At 50.1% G+C, this 16306-nt stretch overlaps 1 protein-coding gene across 5 annotated transcripts in view; it reads right to left on the bottom strand.

Annotated features, from left to right (window-relative positions):
- pkd1a (polycystic kidney disease 1a) overlaps positions 1-16306 on the bottom strand; it is a 62683-nt gene that overhangs the window by 11503 nt on the left and 34874 nt on the right. For 3 of the 5 annotated variants that reach the window (XM_076039707.1, XM_076039742.1, XM_076039717.1), the window contains 21 exons: positions 15666-16072; positions 14699-14849; positions 12225-12377; positions 11978-12118; positions 10440-10761; positions 9242-9458; positions 8289-8448; positions 7223-7390; positions 6920-7064; positions 6008-6319; positions 5830-5918; positions 4681-5011; positions 3761-3938; positions 3413-3680; positions 3140-3335; positions 2408-2578; positions 2186-2329; positions 1645-1855; positions 1373-1499; positions 1149-1259; positions 134-183 (listed from right to left, as the gene is read on the bottom strand). In XM_076039707.1, the coding sequence (XP_075895822.1) occupies positions 134-183; positions 1149-1259; positions 1373-1499; positions 1645-1855; positions 2186-2329; positions 2408-2578; positions 3140-3335; positions 3413-3680; positions 3761-3938; positions 4681-5011; positions 5830-5918; positions 6008-6319; positions 6920-7064; positions 7223-7390; positions 8289-8448; positions 9242-9458; positions 10440-10761; positions 11978-12118; positions 12225-12377; positions 14699-14849; positions 15666-16072 (4052 nt within the window). The remainder of the gene's footprint in view (positions 1-133; positions 184-1148; positions 1260-1372; positions 1500-1644; positions 1856-2185; positions 2330-2407; positions 2579-3139; positions 3336-3412; positions 3681-3760; positions 3939-4680; positions 5012-5829; positions 5919-6007; positions 6320-6919; positions 7065-7222; positions 7391-8288; positions 8449-9241; positions 9459-10439; positions 10762-11977; positions 12119-12224; positions 12378-14698; positions 14850-15665; positions 16073-16306) is intronic. The other 2 variants (XM_076039726.1, XM_076039733.1) reach the window with 1 other exon arrangement.

Here is a 16306-nt window from a genome sequence, read left to right as displayed (position 1 = left end):
TGGCTACAATACTAGAAAACTGAGGCAAAGGTTTTTGCTTCACTGACATTTTTATGTGCAAGACTTCGGAGATTCAGACCAAAAGACAACCTAACTCAAGCCTCATAACTTCTATAAACTGAAACCGTCTCACCTCTTGGTGGACGGAGTGGGCAAGTCCACGTTGGTTTCCTCCGAGTTGGTCTGGGACACCGACAGAAAGAAAGAAAGAAAAAAAAACAAAACAAGTGTGAGACGTTGATCTTCTCCCATGCGTGACACATTCTAATCTTTCCTCTTCAATCGCTTTGTAAAACCCCCGCCAGGGTCTCAAACAGACTCAGGGCCAGATCCACAAAGCGATTGCCCGGCTTTTGCGCCAGAAAATCTGTGTAAACAGCGCCAAAAACGGTGATTCCGATCCACAGAGAGGACGCAAACGTGAAAATCTGTGCAAAATGCACCGAGGCGCAGGGAGCGGCAGGGCTGCGCCAGACTCATTTGAATGTATTTAAATGAGTCAATACGCACAAAAGGACACACCCCCTTCTATGCAAATATGCCTCATTCAAACAGCGGCAGATCCAGAAAGAGTTTGCGCTCGTGTCCGCACGCAGTTTGACAGACGCAAAAACCAGGCGCAGCTTCTGTCTGTCAAAGTGTTTCTGGCTTCTGAGTGAAACTTTCCTCTCTGAAAAGCCTGAAATATATATATGGCTCCCCAAATCTTATATATAGATAGGCATAGACTACAGTATATATGCCAATATTTTAGATAGGCAATGAAAAATACAAATGGTACTCAGGTGTTGGTGACTAACGCGTCTTGACTTTCTTTCATGATGGCAGCAGTCTGGTAGACGGAGGAGGCATCGTGATGCCAGGAGCACAGGTTTCGCTGTCAAACACATGCACTCACCAACAACATTTGGCGCAAACTGCTCTCAGGTTGCCAGACTGCAACATTCGCACCTGTTTGAGGTGCTGCATTTGTGGGCGTGTTTGCGCCTGCATGTCATTAGCGCAAAAACCTTTGTGGATCCCCGCATCTGTGGCACAGGTTGCGGGCGCAATCCCGCCGCAAAATGCGCCGCATTTTAGCGCTGCGCGCCCTTCTTTGAGGATCTGCCCCTCAGACTGTGCCCTCTGCCGCCCCCACCAGGCTGTACCTCGCCGTTGAAGAAGAGGAAAGAGCTTCCGGCCATGGAGTTGTCCAGGAAGTCGTCGATCTCCACCGACTCTTGGTCCACCTGCGGAGGCACCTGCTCCACCGACACACACTGATTCACACACACACACACACACACACACACACACACACAATTCACCGTCACATTCGACCCTCGGTAGACACTGGAAAGACAAACAGTCATTGTGAGGAGTTTAGCGCCACCTTGCTGCGGCTCATCCTGAACAGCGTGAAGGCCAGCAGGTAGAGCGGGTAGACGACGAGGCAGGTGACCACGCCCACTGCCACCGTCTCTCCGCTGAGTGAGGCCACCTTGGACACGGCCCGAGGCCTGCAGAGGAAAAAAACACAAGACCATATATTTCTTAATACTTCATATTTCATTGAAACGCAACAATGGAGGGGTACGAATTCGGAACTTAGCGACACTTTTAGCTACTCTATTGTTGGACGGGAAGAAGAAAGTATCCCGTTACCCGTGTCTCTTGTCCACCACGATGCTGTACCACAACGCGTTGGCCACCATGACGAGCTGCAGCAGGAGGGCGCTGCACGTCGCCCTCTGCAGGCGGGTGAAGGGACTGCGGGGTGGCCTCTCGAACAGCGACAGCCACAGGTGGCTCTCGCACAGCGCCCTCTGCAGCTCACACCAAAGAAGGCGCGGCACCCGGAGGAGTGCAGCCTCCTCTGAAGGGAAACAGGAAGTCGGGGGCGGGGTTTACAAAGCGCCGTCCAACCATGTAGCCCAGTGGTTCTCAACTGGCGGAGTCTTATAAAGAAGTTGGGACTGAAAATTTTCCAATATGTTTTTTGCAATATAAACTGTCATTATACGTTTTCTCTATGAAAATGTATAATTCAAAATCCTCGACCCCCTTTAAAAAAAAAAAAAAAAAATTGACCACAAAGCCGACACCCAATCAAAACACCCCCGCAACCCGCTTTTGGGTCGCAACCCACCAGTTGAGAAACGCTGACATAGCAGGAAGAAAAGCGGAAAAATCCCTCCTCTCTCACCTGAGGCCTCCACCTTCACCTCCACCTGCCCCTCGGTCCTGTCGTTGTCGACCGACAGCCACTCCTCCACCAGGAAGTAGTAGCTGCTTCCTGTCTGCAGGTCCTTGATGAGGACGTACTGCAGCAGCCACGCCGGGGACAAACCTGCGGAACCAACCCCATGTTAACGGAGCTCTCGGCGAGCCTGAGACGTGCCGTGGTTGCGCCCACAACCACACCCACCTTTGTTGTCGTGCCAAATCCGCACTTGCCAGATGTTGCCCAGGTTGGTGTCGGTGGCCACGTGGAAGATGTCCAGCGAGTTGCGGGCGAACGTCCCCCTGCTGTCCAGGTGACGGTGGCCGCTGCGGCTCTCGCGCCCGTACAGGCAGATCCCAACGTGAGCCGTGGTGCCTGAGCGTACACACACACACACACACTTGATTATTATTTCAACCAATAAATGTAAATTAATTACAGAATATACCATAAAAAGCAGTGACCTAAAAATGGTTAAAAATAGGGTTAAGAATTACATCAGGAAACTAATGCACTTCAATAATCCAGTTTTTCATGGTCACTCCATTTCTTACGTGTAACTTGGTTTGCCGGCAGCCTGCTTACTGTACTTCGACTTCATTTGTTGACTGTAAGTTTGCTCAGGGACCAAGGATGGAAATTACTATGACTGGCTATAATCCTGCATGTTTTCCATGCAAATTTAGCTTGATTTGTGATTTTTATATTGGTAAAAGCTATAATTCCTATAAATACATTAATAAAAGTGTATACTCACAGTAATAGAAGTCATTTGTTTTTTCTAACCTGAAGCAGTTCTCGTATATAAAGAACATGAAAAATTTGACACACTGGACCTTTAATATGTGCACCTTTAAGAAGCTTCAAGTCTATTCACACTCAGCCACCTTCAGTCCTGCTGGTCGACTCGTGTGTGCGTCGAACCCTGTGACTCACCGGCTCCGTGGCTCCAGCCCGTCTTCACCTGGATCTCGTACTTGAAGAGTCCATCTTGGCCGCAGAGCGGCACCACGGCGGCCTGGCGGAGCTCCAGCTGGTCCAGCTTGTGCAGGATGGCAGCGGCCACCACGTAGCTCAGGAGACCCAGCAGGACCACCAGCAGAACCACCAGGCTGCGAACACCGCCGCGCTCCTGGAGGAGTGAACGTTGGCGTTAGCTGCGAAGTGTTTCTATGAGTTGTATTTTTTTTCTTCTTTTCTTTTCCTGACCGGCATTATGAAGCTGACGGCGCCAGGCGGGACGATCATGCCGGCGCCGAAGGCGGTGAGGTGCCTGGTGCGGCACACGGCCCGGCTGGCGTTGGTCTCGGCCAGCGGCACCATGCCGTCCGTGCGCCACTGCTGCTCGCTCTCGCTGAAGTACTGGCACAGCGAAGCGAACACGCCCACCTCCAGCCGGACCACGGCGACGGGCCGGGAGCGCCGGCCGCAGCTGGCGCTCACGTTGATGAAATAATCCAGCGTGGTGTCGCAGGACCTGGGACACGAGACACAGGGGAACGTGAGACCTTCCTTCCCTCCCGCCTGAAGCCACTGCAGCTGCTAGCGAGGACTCACTCCGGCGACAGGAAGAAGGTGTACTTCCTGTGGTCCCGGTCCGGCCCCCTTGTGGCGTTGAGCGCGATCCGCTTCTGCTCCGTGCAGTTGAACTCGTTGGGCTTTGGGTGCAAGTGGAGGTAGGCAGTGATGTACGGCTCCTCCTCCTGCTCTCCGCCCTCGTCCGTCTGTCCTACGTCTGCAGGAGGACAGCAGGGAGTCACCATTACAGACTTTGAGACATGGTGCCGCAAAAGGTTGCACACGCGCTTATATTTAAGTTGATGTTTCTCCTTTGTCGGTATGTTGCATGTTTAGCTGTGTAGCTCTAGACCAGGCATGGGCAAACTAAGGCCCGGGAGCCATATTCAGCCATATTCATATTTGCCGAATTTGAAGAATTTCTTTTTAATAGTAAATAAGTAATAGAATAGAAGTATTTCATTTTTTTCAGTGCTTTAAGAGCCATTTCAATAAAGAGCTAAATACCGTGGGGCTCCAAAGATAAATATTTTGTAGTAACGTCTGTTTGTTAATTTTCAATTGACGTTAAAGTTTGTGTTTTCTTCATATCCCATGATGCATTTTTTTCTCCAAAGAGCTGGGTCACCAAAACACTTCATCCATCTGCTCCTGCACCAGTCAAAAAGTTTGCCCACCCCTGGTCTAGACTAAATATTGAAATCTGAATTGAAACAACAACAACATCAAACTACTGCTTCGGGTTGAGTAGCGTAGCAAAGTATTATGGGAAGACAGGATGTGTTGTCTGTGCTCTGGCAGAGTTTCACTTTTTACAAGATGCAGGACTTGTCAACAGTTGTGAGTTGTGAATATTAAAGTCTGGCGATAAAACGAGGACGCTGAAAGTCTGAGCTGCGATCCAACGCAACACGACACAGACAGACACACATAAATGAACAACAACTAGGACGTCTCACCCTCCAGCACGGTGAAGTTGAGCTGCACCGACAGTCCCGCCTGCCTGTTGCTGTTGCCGGCGCTGACCCTCACGATGACCGACTCACACTGGCTGATATTGACGGCTCCGCCCACCGGGACTCCACCCACGGCGCCGGAACCCTCGGGCCCTGGTTCGGACCCAGCACCGCCGCCGGTGAAGTTGCTGACGGCGACGGTGATGGCGAGGCTGTCGTTGAGGCCGGAGATGGGGATGTGCGTGCCGTTCTCTGTGCGGAACTCCATGGACACCACCTCGGTGGAGACGGTGTAGTTGGCCACGTAGTTGAAGGGGAAGGGGTTGGACTCCACCTGCGGCAGGGGAGGGGAGGAATCAGCCAACGGGGGATCAATGTGATGTGATTTATCCCACATAACCATCTGGTGAAGGCAGAGTGTATAGAATGTATTTGGAAAAGGGAGGGGAAACTTTTACAATGAATCGGACCAATCAGATGTCTCGCTGCTGTGTTACCCGTGTAGCTATGAATAAATGAATGAATGAATAAATGAATCTATTTTATTTAAAAAAAAATGTAGGTCGTACATTACACAGATCAAACATGAAGGATATGAGCTACTGCTAATGACTGTCTTCAAGTTCAAAAAGGGAGTCGGAGGAAGCTAAAGCTTAGCTGCAGTTCGAGAGGTGACTTTAGCTGCGTGTTAACACGAGTTAACACTAAAAGCTAATCTCGTTAGCAACAGCTAGGGTCCCTCTCACTTCCTGCGTCTCAGCTTCCTGGTTTTAGTTTAGCCACGACTGAAATGAGAGGTGACTGGTGAAGTGAATCCTTTTGAATTTAAGGACCAGGTGAAAACACTTTCTGAGGTTAGTCTCCGTTTACGGAAGCACATGCAAACACAAAATGAACAAATAAATTGCTGCTTATCTTGTATGCATAAGCATAAACAAATGCACAAAACAAATCTGGCAGAGAAAAAAATTTCACAATTATGAGATTTGTTTTTTTTAATGCAATGCACTTCCATATCAGTTAGTTAGTTGTATTTCTAAAAAAAAATGTAAGCGAATCCAGCTGCAGAACAAAGCTGGAAAAACCTCCACGTTCTGAGAAGGTTCTTGGCTTCGGGGGAGGAGAAAATCTTTGACCTCTTTCTCTGGTTACCTGGAAGAGCAGCTGCATGATGCTGTTTCCCGCCGCCGCCCTGCCCAGGCTGTTGTTGAACGCCCGGGGAATGGAGAACAGCTGACACTCTGGAAGGAAAACAGACACCCGTTAACTCCACTCCGACGTTCCCGCGGCGGCGAGGAGCCCCGTCAGCGACCGGCGGCCGTGAGCCCACCTGGACTGTCGTTGCCGTCGTAGCACAGGAGGCTCTGCGGGTCGGCCAGCTTCCCCGTGGCGGCGATCTCGGTGCCACGCAGCACCAGCGGCTCCTCGTTGAGCACGCGGGCGTGCATGAGGATGAGCATGAGGACCGAGGACAGGCTGTAGGCCTTGGCCGCCACCCTCAGCGGGTGGTGCTCGGCCAAGGAGGGGGAGGGGTCCAGCGTGAGTCCGCCGACGGGGTCCTTCCAGGGGGTGGAGGACGGCGAAGGGGCGTCGACGTACGGCAGCTGGGAAGCCGATTGGCTGACCTGGTGGATCAGGTCTCCTGCGGAGGAAGAGTCACTTCAGGTTGAGCGGGACTTTCAGAAGCACTTCTGGGATTTTTTTTGAAGGCACCCACAGAAGTGAAGGTTGAGAGAGTCGCGACGGTAAATTCAAAAGTTTTTAGTTCAAAGTTTGAACTAAAACTGAACTGAAGATTCATTCCCCACAAGGGCAATTTCAAGTGTCACTCAGTAGCTAGCGGGTGAAAGACAATAGACATAGAACATTCTATAAGAATGAAAATGTGTAATCCACATTTGCAAGGCACGGTGAGCTTTTTTTTGCCGTGCTTGTCAGGTTTGTTTTTTCTTTCAGAGTTGTTCACGAATGACTCACTCTGCAGCAAATGACTCAATTCTAATTACGCTGAGTAAAAAAAAAAAAAAAAAAAATCTCAACTGTTTATCGCAACTTTCAATTGCTCCTGCAAATTCATTGCAACAAAAACCAGTGTAATTTATTGGAAAAGGTCAGGAAAAACATCTGAAGAACGACCCCAGAACGGTTTAAGTGTCCGTGGGGTGGAATGAAATGATGTAGCCGTGGAGGGAGAGGGCGGCGGGGGCAGGTGGGGGCGCCTCAGGGGGACGGCTGGTCTCACCCATGATGTTGAGGATGTTGTCGCCGATCTCGGTGGGGGTGACGGTGCCCTGCTTGGTGTCGGTCTGCAGGATCTCCAGCATGGACTCCAGCTTGTTCAGCGTGCTGTTCTGACACTCCTCGCAGATGAACTCCCGGCTCACCGCCTGGTAAACAACAACACAGGCGGGTTTTTTTCCCTCCACCACATCCAACATCCCCACTCCGCGCACACACACACACACACACACACACACACACACACACACACACACACACACACACACACACACACACACACACACACACACACACACACACACACCTTCCGGTCGCTCACCGTGCACTGGGCCAGAGCGGCCGAGGTCTGCTGGATGTCGTTGACGGTGCTCAGGTCCAGGGCGGTCAGAGCCTTGGTGATGTTGCTGCGCACCCCCATCCTGTAGCCGCGTTCCTTCCGGGACACCAGCACCGACTCCCTGGTCTGCTCGTACTGGAGGGGCGGCGGCGACAGACAAGACACGCCAGTGGGTTTTACTGGGTGGACTGGCCCAGCAGAGCTATGCCCAACCCCTGGTCACTCCTCCCACCCTGACTGAACAGTGCTGTCATCACTTCCAGTCTCATCTCCCAGGTGTTTCCTCCACTTCTCCCTCATCCTTTCATCACTCATTCCAACATCCCTTCTCCTAACATCGGTCTTCTTTTCATCTCACATTGCATTTCCTGTCGCTCCTAGTGCCTCAATCCATCCCTCCATCCCTTCATTGCTCAATTCTATCATACCCTCAACAATTGTCCGCTACACCCCCCAATCTTTTCATCCTCATTCACTCCATCTTTCCATCTCATCCCTTCCTTCTCCTAAAATGTGACCACCAAACCTTTTCCTCCAGACAAGAAATCATAATTTTCCCAATGACAGATGTATATGTATCCATGTATAAACACACACACACACACATATACATGTGTATGTGTGTGTGTGTTTATGTATACATATACATCTGTATATATACGTAAATATGTACATACACGTCAATATATACATATATACATACACATATATATGCACATATACATACACAGTGTATATACATAAATACAAATATATACAGTACATATACAAAAATATAAATATCTTTACGTATAGACATATACTATATACACATATACATAAACATACACACACATGCATATATATGTGCATATGTATTGTTCGCACACACACACACACACACACACACACACACACACACACACACACACACACACACACACACACACACACACACACACACACACACACACACACACACACACACACACACATACACACACGCACACGCAGCTGAAGGAAAAGGCCACTGGACTGTTAGTGGAGTTTCTACCTCGTTGAGGACTGTGATGAGAGCCAGCGATAACTCGCGAACCCTCTGGGAGTCCCCCTGCTCCAGCAGCTTCCTCAGCTTGGTGTCTGTCAGCTCGCAGAGCCAGTGGGGGAGGCTGCTGTACTCGGCCGGAGGATCTGGCAGCGACACCTCGATGGTCCTGCGAACAGAGAGCACACAGTACTCTCAGCGAACGTGCCACTACGTCCCATCGTCTGTTTCACTCGAGTCCCCACATTACGTAAGACTGGAAGTCGCCAACGTGCACATGTCAAACTCTCTGATGATCATGATGAAATACTTTGGTTCTCAGGCAAGACTTTATCGAAGGCTTTTGTAGTGTGGTGACAAGGTTTTTGGTTCAGATTTTATTCCAATTGGAGTCTTTTTTTTTCTGTCGTATTCATTTCCACAGAAACGGTCAGCTTTATTTAACCCAGCTTTTCTCTTCAATATTTATAACAGTGCCTGCAAAACGTTACACAGACACGCTGCAGTGGTCGGCACTGGCTTCTCTCCAGCTCCTCCGGCTTTCCCTCCCCCGCCAAGTGCACAGACACACACATTAGGCTGGTTGGCAGCTATAAATGGTACCGTAAGAAGAGGTCTGAGTGATTGTTTGTCTCTCTGTGTGATGAACCTGTTCAGGGTGCGACCCCACCTTCACCCCAACACAGCTGGGACAGGATCCAGCACCCTGAGACTGCCAGTGTGGAGATACACAGTGACAGGAAGTGAATGCATGTTGTATCTCCAGCATCAGAACTGGATGGGCGCCACTGCTGCAGCCATTCATGAACTGGTGATTGCTCAACAACAACAGGCCAGGTCCAATGAGAAAGCTCCAAATTAAACTTGGCTGTTCGTACGTTGGCAGGAAGATCAGTCAGCCTCAAAAACAGAGGCTGCGCTGGGCTACTCGGCTAAACCGCAGGACGAGAGAGCGTGTTTACTTGTTGAGCGCGGGGGCCGCGGCCCCCTGGTGGTCCTCCACCGTGATGGAGACGTTGACGCGGTGCTGAGACGAGCTGAAGCCCGGAGGAAGGAAAGCCGAGTGCTCCGGGCTGCTGCCCTTGTACACGCAGAACTCCTCGCAGTAGTCCTCCCTGCAGCGCGACACCATCAGGCTGTAGAGCAGCGGGGTCTCTGACACCCCCACGTCTCTGTAACCTGGGGAGCCACGAGATAAAAATAATTATAATTAAAAAGAAAAATCACGAGGGCGTCAAGTGAGACCTTTGTTAGTGACAAAATGGGCCAAAAGGTCTAAAAAATAAGAGGAAAAAGCAAAAAGTCAATAATATTGTGAGTCAAGGTAATTTCTAAGGATTCTAAGAAAGTAGTTTTATACAATGAATCAGCAAGAAATCTCATTCAGACCTCCAGCAAACAGCATGCTTAGCCCTCTGTTTGCAGCCCCCTGCTAAAAACACTGGGGTGAAGAATACGGCCAAAACTGAAGCGGCATTTCAGTCCTTTGAAAGGGGCTCAGAGGGCGGGGTTGAGGAAACAGTGTACCTTGTGACATCACGAAGGGTTTTCACTGACCGGACGGATTAATTATAGTTAAAAAATATGTGTGCTGTGAATATTGCCTGGTGTGGAACCTTGAAGCAGAGTGCAATCCTTCCTTCCTTCCTTCCTTCCCTACTCACCTTCCTTCCTTCCTTCCCTCTTTACCTTCCTTCCTTCCTCCTCTCCTCACCTTCCTTCCTCTTCTCCTTACCATCCTTCCTTCCTCACATTCCTTCCCTCCTTTTCACCTTCTGACCTTCCTTCACTCATCACCTTCCTTCCTTCTTCCTCACCTTCCTTCCTTCCTTTCCTCCTTCTTTCCTTCCCTCTTCACCTTCATCTCCTTCCCTCTCGCCTCACCTTTCTTCCCTCCTCTCCTTTCTTCCTTACCTTATCTCTTCTTCCTTGTCCCTCTCTTCTCCTTCCTTACCTCCTCACCTTCCTTCCTTCCTCCTCTCCTTCCTTCTCTCCTCACTATCCTTCCTTCCTCTCCTTCCTTCCTTCCTTTTCACCTTCCTTCCTCACCTTCCTTCCTTCCTTTTCACCTTCCTTCCTTCCCTCTTCATCATTCTTCCTTCCGTCTCTCCTCACCTTACTTCTTCCCTCGTCACCCTCCTTCCTTCCTCCCTTCCTCACCTGAGCAGTTGAACTGCACGCGGTCCACCAGCGTCTTTATCCTCCACACCTCGCCGTCCCGCTCGTCAAAGTCCAGACCGGCCTCGCCGCCGCCGCTCAGGTGACACTGGCCGCCCGATGGCGGCTTGTTGTGCTCCAGGGTGATGGAGGCGGCGCCCTCGTCATCCAGGCTGTCGTCGGTCACGTGCAGCGTGAAGACGTAGGAGTCATGGTGGTGCAGCGCCCCCCGCCGCAGCACCAGGTTCATGCCGTTGCTGCCGGTGGTGGTGGAGGACGAGTCCAGGACCAGCGTGTTGTTCTGGAGGGTCACGGCACTCCAGCGCTGCGAGGCGCACACACACACACACACACACACACACACACACACACACACACACACACACACACACACACACACACACAGTTTCAGTGATCCTGGAAACATGTGGGCCCGAATAAACCGACTGGAGTCTGAAGAGCATCATAGAATTTTTTTTTTCCTCCCTGGTCTTGTGGCACACATTTCAAAATTCAAAATTCAAGATTCAAGAACTTTATTCGTCACATGCTCACGCTGGATGTGCAGTGGAAAGACAAAAGCGGCAATGCTGACGTTGGACCGCGCAAACAGAAAAAACAACATTCACACAGTAAAGAGAGAAACAAGAACAATCTGAAATGACACCAAATAGTCCTGAGTCACTGCTGGAAATCTTCAATTCAATTCAAAAGTCCAGAGATCCGAGTCTCCCAAAGTGCGTCAGGCTCGTCGATGACTGTTACCATAAAATTCTATGATGCCGGCCATTTAAATATAAAATCCTAATTCAAACCCCAGTGACTTTGTACGGTTTATTCCCAGAAACTGCCCTCCGCTGCTTTTGCCCACTCTCATTTAGATTTGATTTGAAGTCAAAAAGGCTCCACAGAATCTCAGAGCTGCCCAGAACTTCCCAGAAGCTGAGGCCGACGCTCCTCAACTCCTTCTTGTGTCCGCATGGCAAAAAGGAAATTTGGTCCTGCACGTGAATTGGAATTAGAATTAGACGCACGGCCAAAACAAAATCACTAGCTCCTCCCATCTGTTGCAAAGTGCTCGGCAGCCTGCGGCTTCGGCGGAGGAAAAAGAACAACCCAAAGAGAAACAAAGTTGTTGTTGATGGAAACTGGGCTGCAGCCGCTGCAGCAGCTGCTCCCTCGCTTCTCTCAAAACTTTCTTTCCAAAAGAAGGGCCGCGTGAAATCCGATACGGGAGGAGGGAAAAAAAAAAGGCCAGCACCGAAAGTTGAAAACCGTCGCAGAATGGAAACAGATGTGGCGTTTGCAAGTACAAAACGGGCCGACTCGGAGCTGCTATCTGAAATTGGACGCAGCAGCAGCAGCAGCAGCAGCAACTCAACAAGCACTTTGTCTTTCAAATTGTCTGAAACTGCTGGTGCTGCTGCATCTGGTGAGATTTGCACGTTAACGCTGGCGCGTGCGTTTGCAAGCGCGCACGTGTGTGTGCCTGCGTGCGTGCGTGCGTGCGTGCGTGCGTGCGTGCGTGTGTGCGTGTTTACCCCTCGCGGAGCGCCCAGGCAGTTGCTGCAGCTCCCCTTCAGGTAGACGTAGGAGTTGTAGCTGACCTCGTACAGGGACTGGGCCTTGCAGGACACGCACTCCAGGGACACCATGGGGATGTGAGCGCTCCGCACCAGCACCTGCCGCCCCCCCCCACCAAAAACAGACACAAACGGACATAGAAAAAAAAAAATCAAATCAGTCCATCGGACCGGACCGGACCAGGCCCGTGGTGCAAGTACTGACCGTCTGCGTGGTGGACTCGGGCGCCATGCCGTCCTTGCTGATGGTCAGTCTGAAGGTGTACTCCACGCCCGGCTCCAGCTCCTTGCGGGAGATTCCCAGCACGGGATCGCTGGAGCCCATGCCGAAGTTCATGGTGTTGCGGTGGTCGGGACCCTGTGGGGCAGGAAGTTCAAGCGGTTGTCATCTGATCCAGTGATGCTGAATTGTGCTGCTACTCTGCATAAATATAAACATCTTTTGTTGATGCTTTTAAATGAATATCCCTTTTTTTTATTTTTTATTTTTACAGTCACGTGGAAAATTTATGGAAGATTTTTTAATTCGTTTTTCAGGTTTCCTGTCATGTGACCCAGTCACTACCTCACTGAGCTATGACAGAACTCTTAGGGATCCTCAAAGAAGGGCGCGCAGCAGTAAAATGTGACGCGTTTTGCGGCGGGATTGCAGCCGCAATCTGCGCCACAGATGCGGGGATCCACAAAGGCTTTTGCGCTAATGACATGCGGGCGCAAACACGCCCACGAACGCGGCGCCTGAAACAGGTGCGAATGTTGCGGTCTGGCAGCCTGAGAGCAGTCTTCGCCAGAGGTTGTTCCTGAGTGCATGTGTTTGGTTTGTGTTCATGGATGCACGGAAAAGAAAAGAACATTTTTCAGATCGTGAGCTGGCTGCCCTCGCTGCTGAAGCTGAATGCAACAAAATGAAAGCAAAATTTCCTGTTCTCGGAGGTCAAACAGTGAAACTCTGCGAGGATAAAGGCGCTCCTGTGTGCTCCTGGCATCACGATGCCTCCTCCGTCTACCAGACTGCTGCCATAATGAAAGAAAGTCAAGACTCGTTAGTCACCAACACCTGAGTACCATTTGTATTTTCCATAGCCTATCTAAAATATTGGCATATATACTGTAGTCTATGCCTATCTATATATAAGATTTGGGGAGCCATATAAATATTTCAGGCTTTCCAGAGAGGAAAGTTTCACTCAGAAGCCAGAAACACTTTGACAGACAGAAGCTGCGCCTGGTTTTGGCTGGTGGTGTCTCCGTCTGTCAAACTGCGTGCGGACACGAGCGCAAACTCTTCCTGGATCTGCCGCTGTTTGAATGAGGCATATTTGCATAGAAGGGGGTGTCCTCCTTTTGCGCGTAATGACTCATTTAAATACATTCAAATGAGTCTGGCGCAGCCCTGCCACGACCTGTGCCGATTTTCACGTTTGCGTCCTCTCTGTGGATCGGAATCACAGTGTTTGGAGTTATTTACACGGATTTTCTGCCGCAAAAGCCGGGAAATCGCTTTGTGGATCTGGCCCTCAGTGTGCGATTCATTGAAATATTTCTATGTAAAACTGAGAATTTCTTTTTTATATTATATGTTTAGATTAGATACTGGACATCACTGCTTCACTGGCCACTTTTTCATATACTGCAAGGCAAAAGTAACTTTGAAGGCTGCGTCCACCTCCACACCAACTCCATTTCAACACACACACACACACACCACACACACACACACACACACGCACACGCACACACACACGCATTCATACATACATACAATCCAAGGCCAGAACACAAAGACCAGCTACTGCCATTGCTTGCCGTTCTTGTCCCTGACAGTCTGTCTGACACCATGTGACCCAATTGTCCTTTGTGTCCATCATTTGTTCAACTGAGCTGCGTCTCTCTGTGTCTACGCGCGTGTGTATGAGAGTGGGTCTGTGTGTACATACAGTGCTGTGCGATGCGAGCACATGTCGTCTCTTGCATGTGCAAGAGCATAATTGTCAGGGTGGGGAGAAAAAAGCAGCAGCTATGGAATGTTGAGTTTATCTCTGCACTGCCGGCGCCAGTGCACACACACACACACACACACACACACACACACACACACACACACACACACACACACACACACACACACACACACACACACACACACACACACACACACACAGTCCTAAAAGGAAACACCCATCCTATTGAGTCTTACATTGTGGTCTTAAACTGCTCAGGAAGAACGAGTCCCACCCAACTTTGGAAGCTGCGAATGGTGTGAAAAAATGCTAACTGACTTTGGAAATTTACACACAGGCGCACGCACACGCACACGCACACGCACACGCACACGCACAGTTTTGCAGCTACGGCACTGAGGCCCAGAAGAGACGTGACATAATTGTTCGGTCTGTCCTCTAAAACTGCATCATGATTTTTTTTTAATAAAAGGACCAACAAAATGCTTCAGCGCTGAGCTCAGTGTGACAACTCAACACTAGTGCAGTCCTGTGCGTGCAAAATACTGGAAACAAAATGAAGCGTAATCCTGTCGGAACGCAGGGGCTAAAAACTTCACACAACATCAACGGCTGATGAAGACATTTAGCAAGACAAACCAAATGACCACAACTAACTATTCAGCTGCTGGGCAGCCAGGAAACATCCTTTAGGTTAACACACAAGCCACCCGCTCACCTTTGACGTGCTTTCGCACACCCACTCGTAGTCGAGCAGCGACTGGTTCTCCGGGTCCATGTTGGGATCGTAGGACTGCTCGGCGTTCAGCTTCAGGTCCTGAGTACTGGGCCACTCCCGGTAGGTGCCTCCCTCTATGATGGGCATCAGCCTGGTCGCAGGAAAACAGTCACCCACGGTAGTTAGCGCAGAGGAAAGGGAGGGAAGTGACTGTGCAGCCTTGTTGCAGCTGAAGAGGTAAGCATGGACGCTACCGCAGCAGCGGTTTCATCACAACTGCATGGAACATTTTAATTTTCTGCTGGTAGAAAAACTGGTAGAAAATAATTAGACTGGTCCACTTGGAACATGCAGACTGCCCTTTAAAACCAACAAAGATGATAAAGAAGGAAGAGAAGGAGCTAGAACACTGTGACTGAATCAGATCACTGTGAGACTGAATCAGATTACTGTGAGACTGAATCAGATCACTGTGAGACTGAATCAGATGGCTGTGAGACTGAATCAGATCACTGTGAGACTGAATCAGATCACTGTGAGACTGAATCAGATGGCTGTGAGACTGAATCAGATCGCTGTGAGACTGAATCAGATCGCTCTGAGACTGAATCAGATCACTCTGAGACTGAATCAGATCGCTGTGAGACTGAATCAGATTACTGTGAGACTGAACCATATCACTGTGAGACTGAACAATATCACTTTGAGACAGAACCATATCACTGTGAGACTGAATCAAATCACTGTGGCTGACTGATTCAGATCACTGTGAGACTGAACCATATCACTGTGAGACTGAATCAAATCGCTGTGAGACTGAATCAGATCACTGTGGCTGACTGATTCAGATCACTGACTGACTGAATCAGAACTCTGTGACTGACTGATTCAGAACACTGTGACTGAACCAGATCACTGTGAGACTGAATCAGTCTGTGAGTATGAACTACAACACTGACGAACTGACCGTGCGGCCATGACGGTGAGCTGCAGACAGGCGGCCTTCCTCAGCGGCACGTTCTCATAGGACAGTGAGAAGACCAGCGTGTACTTCCCCGCCGGCAGGACCATCTTTGGCAGCGACAGCTGCAGCCGCTGCACGTCCACCTCCGCCGGCAGAGGGACCACCGGGGCAGACTGGGTCACCCCCCCGGCCGTAGCGCAGTGCTCCGCCGCGAGGATCTGCCAGAGGTACTGGGCCCCGTAGCGCACGCAGCCCTTCAGGTCCACGCTGGCCTCCACCTGGGTGGACTGGAAGCGCCAGATGGCCAGACGGGGCGCCTGGACCTGCACCTCCGGCTCCTCGCACTCCAACACACTGATGTTCACCTCGGCGTGGGCCACCACCCAGCTCACTAGGTTGCTGCAGTTCACCTGAAAAAAATAAAACAAACAGCTGCTGAGCTCCCAGGTGCTATTATCCCTACAGTCAATACATTTAAAGGTCCAGTGTGTAAAATTTGGCCTGATATACTCACAGTACAATAAAAGTAATTTGATTTTCCTACCCAAGGAACGGTTCTCATATATATACATATATACAAGGCTGTCAGTCGATTAAAATTTTTAATCTCAATTAATCGCATAGTGTCCTGAGTTAACTCACGA

The sequence above is a fragment of the Nelusetta ayraudi genome, unplaced genomic scaffold, assembly GCF_046127955.1.
Source record: "Nelusetta ayraudi isolate G7.1 ecotype Tasmania unplaced genomic scaffold, CSIRO-AGI_Nayr_v1 ptg000004l, whole genome shotgun sequence".
NCBI lineage: Eukaryota > Metazoa > Chordata > Actinopteri > Tetraodontiformes > Monacanthidae > Nelusetta > Nelusetta ayraudi.
Note: the sequence above shows the minus strand (reverse complement) of the source record. Positions and strands in the feature narration are given on the sequence as shown.